The 14,280-nt window shown below is 40.9% G+C and overlaps 1 protein-coding gene across 4 annotated transcripts in view; it reads right to left on the bottom strand.

The window, feature by feature from the left end:
* The window catches only part of gapvd1 (GTPase activating protein and VPS9 domains 1), a 34,557-nt gene extending 21,420 nt beyond the window's left edge, over positions 1–13,137 (bottom strand). For 2 of the 4 annotated variants that reach the window (XM_083912096.1, XM_083912097.1), the window contains exons 1-8: positions 12,999–13,137; positions 7,083–7,301; positions 5,441–5,708; positions 4,771–5,343; positions 4,596–4,681; positions 4,366–4,498; positions 2,032–2,224; positions 1,358–1,438 (exon numbers count right to left, since the gene is read on the bottom strand). In XM_083912096.1, the coding sequence (XP_083768222.1) occupies positions 1,358–1,438; positions 2,032–2,224; positions 4,366–4,498; positions 4,596–4,681; positions 4,771–5,343; positions 5,441–5,708; positions 7,083–7,267 (1,519 nt within the window). In that variant the 5' untranslated portion in view covers positions 7,268–7,301; positions 12,999–13,137. The remainder of the gene's footprint in view (positions 1–1,357; positions 1,439–2,031; positions 2,225–4,365; positions 4,499–4,595; positions 4,682–4,770; positions 5,344–5,440; positions 5,709–7,082; positions 7,302–12,998) is intronic. The other 2 variants (XM_083912098.1, XM_083912099.1) reach the window with 1 other exon arrangement.
* Between the last annotated feature and the right edge of the window lie 1,143 nt (positions 13,138–14,280).

The following is a 14,280-nucleotide window of genomic DNA, read 5'->3' as shown; positions in this document are numbered from 1 at the left end:
AGCTTGAAACTAGATCAAGACTCTTATCTGGTATGTCACGCCAATGACTTACCAGTTATTGAATGACTTCCGATTATTTCCTTATGTAGCTATACACTGGTGTGACACTAAAGGTGAGTTTATCACTCATATTTAGATGTTAGACAGAAGTTAGTTAATGGTAAGCTTTCTTTTAGCATAAAAATAACTTTCCTCAAAAGTGGAAATGGTATTCCCAGTGTTAATCGATTAAACTGAAAACCATACACACACAAAAGCACATAGACAGCTTTGCTGATGACGCCTCTAGAAAACAAAAAGATGCTATGTCTGCCATAATATTTGGACAAAATTATGTTAGCAACACTGTACATAGAAATATTAACATGAAAAGAATGATTTAAGTTCACTCTTCATATAACTGGGTATGTCCTGAGTTGGAACATGGTACTATATGCAAGTCGAAAAATCAACTGACCTGCGTTCCCAATGTTTCTGGGATTAAAATGTCAGGCCTGACATAGAGCAACACTTAAGCAGCACATGACGCTCATGCTACTCGAAAGACGGCTCTGACATATTTCAGCCTTATGTTTCTTAGGCTGTAGCATACGGTTTTGATTTGTTTATCTCAATCCACTGGTACTATACAAATTCATTAAGGTTCTGGATTAGCATGGGATACCTGGCACTCACTTCTCCAATCATCTCCAGACAATTAAATAAAGGAAATCAAGACATATGAGCACATTATACCCATCCTAGATTGTACTTCCTTCTCAATAAAAGTTATTTTAAGACCAATGCTTCCTTCAAAGCATGAATAGAGAAATGGGCAATCTCAAACAGAAACCCTATATTTCCTTCAATTAATTAAACAAACAAAAAGAGCCAATATAAATCACTTAAAATCCCTGGTATTGTCACTTAATTTGTTTTGCCCTTACTTTCTCAGAGATAAGTGAATGCCAGATGTGCAACTAAGAACAGAACCACACCATCACAGAGCCATGCTCAGTGTGGGAAGTAACAGCACTAGCATCTCCTTTATTTTGGACCAAAGACCAGAAGAAGGGAAGGTGAAACTGTTTTTTTTTTTCCCCACTCTACCTGGTAATGAAAAGCCATATTCCGCTGTATGAAGAAGCAAAAGGGGGAAAACAAAATTAGTGCCAAAACATTTTAGCACTAATAATGAGCCAAAGCACTGCGCAAAGCAAGCATGGTGAGAGCACATAGACAACAGCAGCAGCAGGTCGGGGAGGTTACTGTGCAGCTAGAAGCATGGACTAGATGAGTGTTATCTAACACGCAACTTGCTGAAACAACAGTCACAGGGGCTAAGTACTCTCCAGGTCTAACGTGACCGACTACCCACCAAAAGGGGTTACTAATGGAATGTGAGCAGACAGAGTTGTGGTTGTGGGATCCCAGGATGTTATAGCAGCTAAGTGTTGTCCTGATCATTCAATGGCAGCACAAGAGGAAAGGAGACAAGGTAGGGAGTTGGAGAAAAGACACAGAGTACATCTTAGAATTTTAAGTAAAAGTATTTCAAGAATCAATTCAAGACTGTGTATAAACGTCATATCTCAGAGTAGCAAGCACAAGTGGGTTCATTTCTAATTAAGGGGGTGTTGCTACAGCATCATTTGTCTTGAGAATGCTAATGAAGGTAGTCTATGCATCTTTTCCATCCATTCCAATTAAAATTAGTTCATTTATATTTGGTAATTTAATTGGTTGTCATTTCTGTAATTGAGCCTCAATCCAGACCATGCTAATTATCTTTATAACAAGCTGAGAAGAAGCTCATTAGCTTCCTCTAAAACACAGGCCTTTCACTAGTCATCACCACTCAACTGTACTTATTTATTTTGTTTCTCATTAGGCTCAATATTACACCTCTATCATCTAGTTCTTGTTTCAAATTGTGATATTCCTATAAAGCAAAATATCCTTTAGATCCTCACATCAGGAAATTACATCACTCTGGGCACACCAATACATCTATTAGAGAGACAGAGGCTTAGAGGTCCTGTTGATAGGTACCTATGGGGAGCCTGTTCTTCTTGTTGGCAGGAGTGGTAGCCGGGGAAAGCTGAGGGGTGTTGGAGGGAGTGAGCTCCAGACTGTTGCTCTTCACTGTTTGAGACTGGGGCACGTTGGCAACCAGGGTCTCCAGAGCCATGTGCTCCTCCTCCCGGAGGTGGTCCCCTGCCATCACATTCCGCACAAAGTCCACCTATGCAGGAAGTGGAAAACATTATTCACAGAATGTCATTAGTAATCAGTGATTCTCAGAGCGCGCTCACACTATCCTCCCGGGCCGAGACCCGGACTTTAGGGTACTTGTCCCCCCTCCCTCTCCCCCCCGCGCCCCAGCCCCGTTTGTACTCACACTACCAGGGCCTCGGCCAATGCTTCTTGCTGTCCACACGCCATCACGCCGTAACACGTCACACGCATTGATCGCGTGTGTGGCTTTGTTTACAAATCTTTCCATAGACCTCGGAGTTTTTGTGCGTCTTGTCGACTGTTTTTGAATATTTTCATCCGACCAAATCTGCAGTAAACACTCCACCTCCGCATCACACCAACGTGAACCTTTCACCACCATTGTTGTTGTTGTTAAATGTCCGCGCATGGTCCGTCCTTCTATTTACATGTCAGAACAGGCGCACATAACGCTACTGCCGTAGGGCTCGTGCGCGTGCGCGTGCACGTGCGCACGCTCGTGCTCGTACATGTGCAAACGGCTCCGCTAAAGCCCACCTCTTTCAAGCGGGCCGTGGACGGTCCGCTGGCCCCAGTTGAGCGCGGAGCGGGTGCGCTCACACTACTTAAAGGTACTAGACTTTAGCTGAAAAACCGGTTTTGGCCGCGGCCAAAAGGACAGTGTGAGCACGCTGTCAGGAAGGGTGTAAGATGACAAGTTTGAAAGACCCTTGCTCAGATCACACCCATTTTTGAACTTGGCCTTCATTTTCATCTAAACTACACACTTGTACAGTTTTGTGACTTAATCTTGAAAGGTTGGAACGCTATCATGGTGACAAAATATAGCTATAGGTAGACAGACCAACACCTTGCAAAATACTCCACTTTGGTAGTTCCTGTTCCTACAGTAGGTGTCTCTCCCGGACCACATTTTTGCCATGATGACGCACACATGGTGAAAACAACACTAACATGTCTGTCGTGGCTGACAATAAAACAAAATGGTCCTTGAGCTGCCTAATGTCTGTAAATAAACATCTGTATGCTTAAGTAGCACTAAACTCCTAAATGATTCATCCTTAGATTCACTCACACTATCCAGCCTATATATAGCCTATTTTTAACTAAACGTAGGCTGCCTTGAGCTTTCTACTTAGAAGAACAATATTTGCCACACATCTATTAAAGCTTTCATGTTCCGCTATTGGAAATCAAGTGAAAGTGATTCATTTGTGTAGTTCCCCTTTGAAAATTTGAGCTCCATAGCCATGACTGATCTGATAGTAATTAACTTGTAAACACTTAATGATGATGTACTATGAAGACAGCTTAAGGTCAATAATGATGACGCATATCAAATGAAGAAAAGCTGCAGTGGGACTTGGTCACAAGAAATGCAAAAAACACTGATATTTACTCAACAATACTACAAAGTATGACAAGGCATGATGATTCAGTGCTATTGTTTAACACACTGAGCATTTCCAAAGGGATGTTTACTGCACATATTTGTACTGTTGGGCATTTTTGTCATTTTGTCCACATGCCTATACATGGGCTCTGCATTGGAACATTTTAACAATGACAGTGTCGGGAATCTATTAGTACCAGCCATGTCATGCTAGTTTGGGGGCCAAATAACGTTTCAAAAGCCCTATTCGGACGGGATTAGTTTAATGTGGGGATGTAGGGTAAGGTTATTTTTACCAGAGGTTTTAGTCCTGTCCAAATGCGGCCTGTCAGTAATTATTCTGGAGAATGTCAGTAAAAACTACAGCGATTACTACCTTCAGTAATACAGCCTGGAAAAAATACCCCAGGTGCAACTAATCCCGTCCGAATACGACCCTCTTTAAAACATATGTTCATATACCATCATAGCACGTCAATACGTAGTTTCCATATTGTTTTGAGCATGGAGGTGCTTGAAGAAGCACTCTAAACACTTTTTTTACAAAATCGATTTTGTCCTTTAGTTTTCTGATATCAGAGAGCAACATAGCTCGCACATGGCATCAGGGAGGTGAGGGGAGTGTGTAAATCGAGTATGGTAGAATACTGGGATTTTCTTAATCCTGAGCGAATTAGCCATTTATATTACAGATGTCCTGAGGTAAGACTATTAAATATATAGTATATTTATATTATAACTACAAAAGAGCCTACCAGCACGAGGAGCTGATTGTGTGTTAGATAGACTGCAGTCCTACTGAGGCCTTCTAGAAGATTCATGGAGGACATGGGTGGGGTCTCGACTGCTCTTCCACCAATCACCACATCCAGAAAGGCGGCCACACAACTCTGCAGACAGAGACGGAAGACAGTAAATTAGTACAAGGGGAAAAAATGTTGCACTATGGCTGGATTTAACTAAACAGGTTCAACATAGTTCACACGCCTTGTCAAATTTAGACAAACTGCTTTTCCTCCTTGGGTCGGCATCATCGTCAGCCATGGCCAACTGCTGCAAAAGCTGCCCCACCTGTGTAACAGAAAAATATGCAATATAAACCCACAGTAGTATGATTCCCATATAATGATGAAAAACAGCATAAATGCTATGCCACTAACCTGCATTAGATTGAAGCGGGCTACTTCGTTTATGGGGGCGTCTGAGATGATACCATACTGCTCAGGGTTAACTATAGCTGGGCAGATGAAACAGGTCAGCAGCAGGTCTGTACACATGGTGCGTACCTCGCCCACCTCAAGGCGCTCCACACACGACAAAGTCTTGTACATCTGCGACACAATCCAGCGCAGGCTGTGGGGAAAGCAGTAGGTGTTCTGCTTCAGGTAACCGATAAACTTATTGACCAGAGCTACCAACTTGGCTTCGTTGGCCTCCACAGCTGCCTGGACCCTCTGTTTGTAGCCCTCAGAGCCCTTCTCTCCAAAGCGTTCTTGCTGGGCCGGAGTGAGGCGCTCTGTCACCTTGGCTGGGTCGGTCTCCAGGTGGTCTTCATCTTCCACCAGCAGCTGCATAATGGGTTCATGGAGGGTGGCGGTGAGGAAGAGCTTGGCGGAGTATAGGCCCTCAGAGAAGAGCTTGAAAAGTATGCTGAAGGCACAGGTTCCCCGTCGCAGCAGACGTCGAGGGTTGTCACTCTCCTTCAGCTCAAACTCCACCAGGTATCGCAACACCTGGGCATTAGCAAAAAAAAAGTTGCACCAAATATAAAAATATAATTTTACTGAGAGGTTATTCAATTATTCACTAGAGACAGGTAGGGCCACCAACCTGTAGCAGGTAGCTCTCATCCTCCTGCATGATACAGTTGCCATAAAGAGAGGTGAAGACTGTATAGGTTACCCCCTGGGTGTGCTCCTGGTTCAGCCTCTCTCCGGCCACCAGACAGGAAGCAATCAGTCTGGGGTTCTCCCTTAATCTTGCCAAGAACTCGCCATAAATTGTCTCCTGGAAGCCCAGAGTCTTGTAGCCGTCAACAAACTGTGTGTCCTCCAGCATTTTGGCATGTTGGCAGCATTCAGCTGGAGAGGCCTCCGCGCTGTAGAACAGAGCTTTTTCATTAATATCAAACATATAAAATCTAACCCTAACTCTCTCACTATGACAACCAGATCTCTCTCACCAATGGACACAGGGGATCTAAAAGAGTATAACCTAGATTTTAGTAGACAACACATTGTCCGACCTCATTCTGACGGACATACTGTATATCCACCTTTAGACAAGCAAGTGCAAGCATTACATCACAGATCAATGGGATGCTAAAGCTCTGCAGGCTCCAGCTGACAAGTGATCTAAACTGTAGTGACAGAGCCAAGTGCACACAAGAACATCATACATCTTTAAGCTTGTTCTTGGGTTATCTTAGCATGTGTACCAAAACAATATGATTATAAACTGCTCATTAAATCCTTAAATTTTAAATATCATCATTTGAAACTTTTGAAATTCATTATTTCCTGACCACACACTGCATATTACTCATTTATTTAAAACTGCATTTTGTTGAGAAGTAAAATATGATATACAATAATAAATCACAAGCGTGCATAACAGGAAATGTTAACTTTTAAAACTCCTCTGAAAACTACTAATTATCTTGTGTGTGTGTGTGTGTGTGTGTGTGTGTGTGTGTGTGTGTGTGTGTGTGTGTGTGTGTGTGTGTGTGTGTGTGTGTGTGTGTGTGTGTGTGTGTGTGTGTGTGTGTGTGTGTGTGTGTGTGTGTGTGTGTGTGTGTGTGTGTGTGTGTGTGTGTGTGTGTGTACGTACAAAAGAACAGAGAAATAAGAGAAATAGAGAGACAGAAAGAGAGATCGGTCACACACAGCATGTACACATATTCACATATCAATGGTGTGTTTGGGTGCAGATTAAACAAATATGTTTTGTTTTAATAGGTGAGTTTTAGGAGGTGCTGGTAGATATATATTTTTTAACTCAAGAGACAGTTTGGCTGTCCGGTGAAAACTCAAGTCTTTCCTTTCATTTTGAAGGAAGTGGTGCGTTTAGGCTGCGGCCAGGATAAACGCAATACATGTCACATGGCAGTGGCCAATCATGTAACAAGCAATCAGACTTGGTGATGTGAGAGTCCCTTACAGTAAACATTGCTGCCTTTATCTCCGACACAAGAAAGTTTTTAAAAACTAGGAGGGTTAAAAAAAACGAAACACAAGTTCTTTACTGCCTAAGAAGTGAATTCCTGCAACAAGCTCCAACACAACAATCAGTCCCTTCGTCTCCTTTCTTTGTCATGATTCTACTCTTTATGCTAAGCTAGTCTAACCACGTCCAGACTCCAGCTGTGTACTTAACACACAGACATGACATTGAAAACTATCATCTCACTTTTTTCCAAAAGGTTGAACTATTCCTTTTTAAGGCCAAATTGGATCAAGATGGTAGGTCTGACCTGGTGAGAATGAGTCGATCGAGGTTGATCCTCTGCTGCTTGGCGATCCACGCGGCCCGGTACAGCCTCTCAGCTGTCTTTAGCACATCACTGTTGAGCCTTTGGATCAGCTGCTTCTCCGATGCCACATACAGTCGCTCCTGCTTCAGGTGGTGGGCCAGAGTGTGGATGTCTGGCTTCACCATCTTCACCAGCTCACACAGGCAGAGAGCTAAATGACTGGAGCACAAAAGGGAAAAGATGGGATTGAAACAAGTAAGGTGAATATGTGGAACAGAAACAGAAACTCAAATACACTTTTATCAAATGTTCGACCAGAGTCACATTAGCAAGACAAAGGTTTCTTCAGTCAGCTGTGTTTAACCAATTTTACTTATAAAAGATCAATTTATTTATCATGCATACTAGTAGTATTCAGCATGTGAACACAGTAGTACAACGTACACTGGGGCTCAGGAGGGGCTTTGTCAAGTCTGAGAAAATAACCCCTGATGAGTTATCTCATCTTTACTTCAAGACTACAACTGTCATGAATTAGAACTGTAAGCCTGTGTTTTGAGTTAAACATTTGAACATTATTTTTACTATTCTAACCAGGGCAAAGTCAGGATATTAAAGCCTCTGCTACTTCCAACTGGACCATCCGTTTTTTAAATTGGATTTTTTAATATTAAGTGAATTATTAAATTGCTGGCATGCCCCTTTAAGTGTCATTAAGCAGCTGTTTCCCATCAGTTTTTCAGTGCTTTGCTGTTACAACTTTCTGGCACTAGACTTATGATGATGCTGTGGGACCATCTAGCACTTACTTGTCTGTTACCAATCAAAAACTCCAATGAACCCAAGAAAGCATTCTGAACGTATTGTTGACATTTACTATATAGTAGCTTAACTTCACCTACCATATGCTTAATTTAGTTTTTTTGGTAACAGAACCAGTATTCATTATTTGACCTACGCTGCATTAAAAAGCAACTGTGTTCAGGTGAGAAGCAGGAAATGGTTCCCTTTTCTGTTGGTCTGGTTCCATGCTGGCTCCCACGACGCTCATGTCATTCAAGGGAAGTGATCATTTGCATTCCATGTGCTTCACACACGGCCCTGGCCCAACGACAACAACAAAAGCACGCTTTTCACAAGCTTCAGGAGATGCTACACAGCAGAATATGCAAATCAAGCTCTTTTTTTTCCAGATATACACAGCCAAGACATACAAACCAAGCTGAGTGCATGAAATTTGAAGGATTTCTTGGTGAATCCTTTTCACAAAAGCCTCTTTGTGGCTGGTTGCAAACATAGATTTAACTGTGAGTTAGTTATGGCTCATGGAGGAGAATGAGACTAGACTGGAGAAAACTGCCTCAGAGTGGGAATGACTGCAAGGCACAATCATTGTTCACGAGCTAACAGACAACCACAACGTTAGAGTTGATGTGTCTGACAAATCAAATCGGTTACGCGGATTAAACAAATAATAATATGCTCCACATTGAACTCCCTCAGAAAACCAAGAATAAACAGCAATTACTGATCTCCACCTACTGTGATAGACTGTCATAATTTTAGTTAAAAAAAGGTCAAGTTTAAAAGACCCATTTTAGATAAATACAACTCTAATACAAAGAACAATTTAAAATGTTTGGGGAGATGACATTTATTTCTTCACGAGGCGCAGGCTTTAAACGTGAGAAACAAGATGGACACAGACAGACAGACACTCACAAGCAATTAATCATTCTGTCATTTATCAGTACAAATATTAAACATTTGATAATAACAGCTCTTTAAGTGCGTAGGTTTCATTATTCCATATCATTACAAACTGAATTATTTTAGTTTGCTTGTGATGGCACTTGTGATTTTTTGTATTATTTTTGATAGCTGACTTGTTTAAAATTCACTTCTTCCCCGGAGTTGTTTGTGCTTTGTCGTCTCACAGGTCTCTGCTGATCGTGGTGGTGCCTGCTGCCGTGGTCGCTTCCTGCTTCTATTATAATCTATAACCTTAGCTGTGCTTGTTTCTACTATTCTTCTGTATTAACCGCTATAACATATAAGTCATATTTCCATTACTATAGATATTATTATAGTTATTGTTTTTTTGGTTGCTTGCATCTCTGGAAGTGTGTCTGTCTGTCTTTGTGTCTGTCATTGTCTCTCTCTGTCCATCTGTCTGTCTTTTCTCTCTTTCTCTCTCCTTTTCTTCCTCCCCAACCGGTGCAGACAGATGTCCGTCCTCAACAGAGCTCGGTCTGTCTGACTTTCCTGCCTGTAATAGGGAAGGTTTTCGGTGCAACCGTACTCTATGGGGGAATTGTTGGGTCTCTATAAATCATAAGTAAGTCATAGAGTGTGGTCTTTACCTACTCTGTAAAGTGTCCTGAGATAACTTTTGTTATGATTTGGCACTATAAATACAATTGAATTGAATTGTTTGTGAAAACACATTACTGGTCATTATTTAGCATTTATAAAGAGTATTTAATCATGTAACACTGTTATACAGTTGTAAGTAGATTTAAGTGTTTACTAATACATAATCAGATATAAAAAGATACTAAATCATAGTTGTAATACGTTAATAGAAAAGATGCCTTCATAGGAGAAGGTATAATAGCTCTGAGATACTGTACATTAACAAACACTTAGAAAAACTCACTATAGCTGCTTACAACTACATTATGTGTTAACAATTACTTACTATACGGTGCTTATACATGCTATATAAGTGACTTAAAGTTAAGTCTTAGCAAAATAACTATTAGTTGTGGCCAATCCGGAAATTTGTAGACCTGCTTGAATGTGAAAACAGACACCTTTTCTTGATTAAGACCTTTCTAGATTAATAAATAAGAAAGGTATATTTTTTTTTTCGTATAAGTTTCTTCTATCATCTGAATTAATTGACAGGTAACTGGCTGATGAGTAGACTCGGGGTGCACTTCCACCTATGCACATTCTTGAATAAGCACATTCCTCACATACTTGGAAGGAAGTGAAAATGCAACTAGGCTATTAAGTGGTTAGCAGAGAGGTTAACTGCCATTTGTCATGGCCTCCTGTGCGGAGCAGCTCCAATACATTCTTGTATTGAAGCTGCTGGGCACTGCATAAAGCCACCTGGTGAGTCAGTCATGGAGAGCACTGAGGAACTCTAAAGCAGAACAGAAACTAAACAACAGACAGTGAGAGTAAAGGCATAATCTGCAACCTTCTGAGTTGTGTGAGGGTGATTGTGGCAGAACAGCCACTGAATACTATTAACATGAGTGACAAAAGAACCAATCGTTCAAAACAACAACATAACATCAGTGAAAGCACCAGACTTATAACAACAAGGTATCATAAGAGGCAAGAGGCAGGGCAAAGACAAATGATTAAAAGTGCCAGAGCAAGTCTAACCACTTAGGTTAGAGGTTATCTAATGACAAAGTTTATATGTTTGATATTACAACAGCACTACTTTATGAAGGCGATATCACCGCACCACAGTAAAGATGTTTGGAACACAGCTTACTCCTCCCACCTACACACAGAACAACCAATGGAGCCAAGTGCTTTTTATAGATATTCAAAGGATTTCACTTTCTACTAAAGGTATTCTTGTTTCTGAGCAAACATCCTCTTCACACTTCCCTTTCAGATAACTTCTTACACCGCTCAGCAAGCACATACTGTACATCAGGCTTAAGGTTTCCCACCATTCGGGCGGGGTACTGGACCTCAGTACTGAAATGAAAGCTGACACTGACTACTTGGTCTGATTGTTGGATTAGGTTAGTAAGAAAGATGTGGGAGGGAAAAAGTATTACTTTCTCACAGAAAGTTCCCCAGATTTATCCGGCCAGTCTGGGGATGGAAGAAGCAACCTTCTGGTCACAACGCTTGCTTCTCTAACCTTAAGGCCACCCCGGCACTGCCCCAAAGTAATGTTTGATAATGTCCGACGGCTCTGACAAAACAAGCTGTAGTTGTGGAAAAAAAGAGAAAAAAAATACACAAATAAGCTTTGGCCCAGTGCAGGGGCAGTTTCATGTTTCCATGTTTCTATACCAAATACATGATTATGTCCAGATAAGAGCCGATTCATGTGGCTCCTCAACATTCAGTTGAGAAAACAGTGTTTAAGCTGTAATTCCTGAATAAACTCCCCTATATCGGCTTGGATATAAGTTAATCATAGGGCATTAAAGGGAAGTTTTATGGATAAACAGTATTTACCGTTAACATGGATCACTGTTTACCAGTCATCCATCATGTGCTTATGTTTAATGTAACGACTTGCACTGTAGACCTAGGTATCATGGAACATAACCCAGTTTACCACATGTGTTGTTTCTTTGTCTGTTGTCTTAAGCGCAGCTTCCCTAGTACTTTTTATTTTAACAGTTGATGAGGAGCACCTGAGTGCATCATTAGCTTTGCTGTCAGTCCTCATCAATCTACATTATTGAGAGAAATGGCTTCAAGGAATCCTTAAACGTGCAGCAGCTGTCATAACAAAGTGAATAAAACAGCACAAACGCATACACAAATACTGTATACACACTCCACCGGCTCTGCGGTTGAACATCTTGAACAATATTAAGAAATTGTCATCTGCATCAAATGCACTGACCATCACTTATGACAATTAGATGCAAAACTGTCAGTATTATGCGACAAAGAAAAGTCAAACCTACTTCTAAGTAATGAATGAGTCTAGGAATTATAAGAAATCCAGTTATAAATCAATCAGTGTGTGACCCATTGGTCACTCTTGAACTTAAAAGTTATTCCACCCTGAAACCACACAGTAGAGGGACCCCATTCTCTACCATCTGCAGCCATGACTACAGAAGAAGAAAGGCCGAGCCTCAATCGAATCCTGATTAAGACGAACAAAGTGAATTTCTGAAACAGAGTCCTTAAGCTATGATGTAAATGCATGATTTGCTGTGTAATGTGGCATTCATTGCTGTGTAAAAATGCTAGCCCTTTTGTGGTGAGAGGATTACTATGACACCAGTTGTTGTCAAAGAGGAAGGTGATGACCGTATATGTGGGTTATAATTAACTATTATATTCCATCATTTAAACTTAGAGTTCATGGAGCATTCTGGTCTTTTTTGTAACATATTTAGTTTGGCAAACTGTGAAAATACAAATAAAGTGTTCAGTTTGATGAGAAAAAACAGAGTAAAGCAGCATTTTAGCATAACAAAAACTACTGGTTCTATGAATAATTACTACAGTAATATTTGACAACATGGGGACATAATCACCCCTGGGCTGCAAAGAAGGGTTAACGGTACGTAATGTGTTTAAACATTGATGTTAAATTGCAGTACACGGCCTTACAAGCCTCCACGTTATGTCTGAGTGGTTATGTTATTAGGCTACAAGACATTCCCTTCACAGGCTCAGTGGGTGGGTGTGGACACATTTGACACGAAAAGCTGAAACATTTTTAAGTGCTAACGTTAAGCTGCAAGTTTATAGTGTCCTTGGTTAAATGATGTACCACCAAACCGAGATTCAGCCCACAAATCGAGATGGGTTAGTTAAAGTTCATGTTTTCATGTTAGGTTACCTTGGCTATAGGTTAAGTTACCAACTGACGAGCTGACAAACAAATCAAATAAAGCACGTAACTAACGTCAGGTTAGCTTAATGCTATGAAGGAAACTGACACAAGACACTCAGGTGCTAACGTTAGCTACATTAGTACCATTCAAGACGGGCTTGTGTTGGCACTGATTTGAGAAGGAGCACAGACAGATAACCCTGCTAACGTTAACCAAGTTAAACTCGGCTACGTTTGCTAGTCAAGCAGGGTAAGCTAAGGATAAGCTAGTTAGCTTAGCTTTAGGCTACAAGCTCCTGAGTGACCAAATGTGAGCCACAAAACACGCTAGCATAAATCCAGCAACTTACCAAACGTATTTAGCGTGTACTGGTCGTTCGCTGTTTCTCCAAACACAGCCGACGGTGAGATTTCTCGAGTCAGAGGGATTGTTTGTTGGCGGATAGCCGTCTCACACTGGCTTCTGCAGGAGCGAACAGTGCTGTCATTTGCTGTCATCACGAGGAGACGTGCGCAACCCGCATGCGCAAAGGCTTGTTAAAGGAAGCTTTCCCACTTTAACGTAGAAAACAGACCTACACACTACTACATGTAGAAGCCTACAATTACACACATGGGTAAGGATGAACACACACAGTGCTATTCCTGTTAAATAGACTAATAATTTGGTGAAATTTCTGACAAATACTGCAGCTTTAATATCTAAAATGAAATCTAATTGTCTGCTGAGAGCCTCAATTCATGTTTCCTGCATTGTAGCTACACACTAGTAGAAAAAACAAAGTGTTTCTTAATATTCTCTCCAAAATGTCAGTCCATATGCTACTTAATGAGGTTTTTGATTCCAAGGCTTCTGTAAATACCATCCAATGTCACACTAGTAGCATTAACTAAATTTGGTGTAGCCCATGGGCAGTGGTGGATTAGGGTGGTCATGGGCCTCCAGGCTACAGTTTGTTTGGGCCCCCCACATTATCAATCATGCTTTATCAGAAAAAAAATGTTAGAACATGAGAAGAGTCCGCAACCTTGTAAACCTTGTTTTTTAGTAGATCCTGAACCCACTGTTCTTTCAGTTGTGCTTTTCTTTTTTCGTGTTCCACGCATACAATTACACACATGGGTGAGGTAGAAAACACACAGTGCGATTCCTGTTATATAGACTAATAATTTGGTGACATTTCTGACAAATACTACAGCTTTAATATCTAAAATTAAATCTAATTTTCTGCTGATATCCTCAATTCATGTTTCCTGTAGAAAAAACAAAGTGTTTCTTAATATTTTCTCCAAAATTTCAGTCCATATCATCCAGTTCACATGTTACTTATTGAGGGTTTTTTTATTTCAAGGCTTCTGTAAATACCTGAGTGGCAATCTGTCTGGATCCCATGTCACACTAGTAGCATTAACTTAATTTGGTGTAGCCCATCGGAGTGTTGGATTAAGGTGGTCATGGGCCTCTAGGCTACTGTTTGTTTGGGCCCCCCACATTATTAATCATGCTTTACCGGAAGAAAATGCTAGAACATAAGAAGAGTTCGCAACCTTGTAAAATCCTGTCAATTTAGGATTTTTTTAGTAGATCCTGAACCCACTGTTCGTTTAGTCGTTGTGCTTTTCTTTTTCGTG

The sequence above is a fragment of the Echiichthys vipera genome, assembly GCF_963691815.1.
Source record: "Echiichthys vipera genome assembly, chromosome: 4".
Lineage (NCBI taxonomy): Eukaryota > Metazoa > Chordata > Actinopteri > Perciformes > Trachinidae > Echiichthys > Echiichthys vipera.
This window is presented reverse-complemented; position numbering and strand designations above follow the sequence as displayed.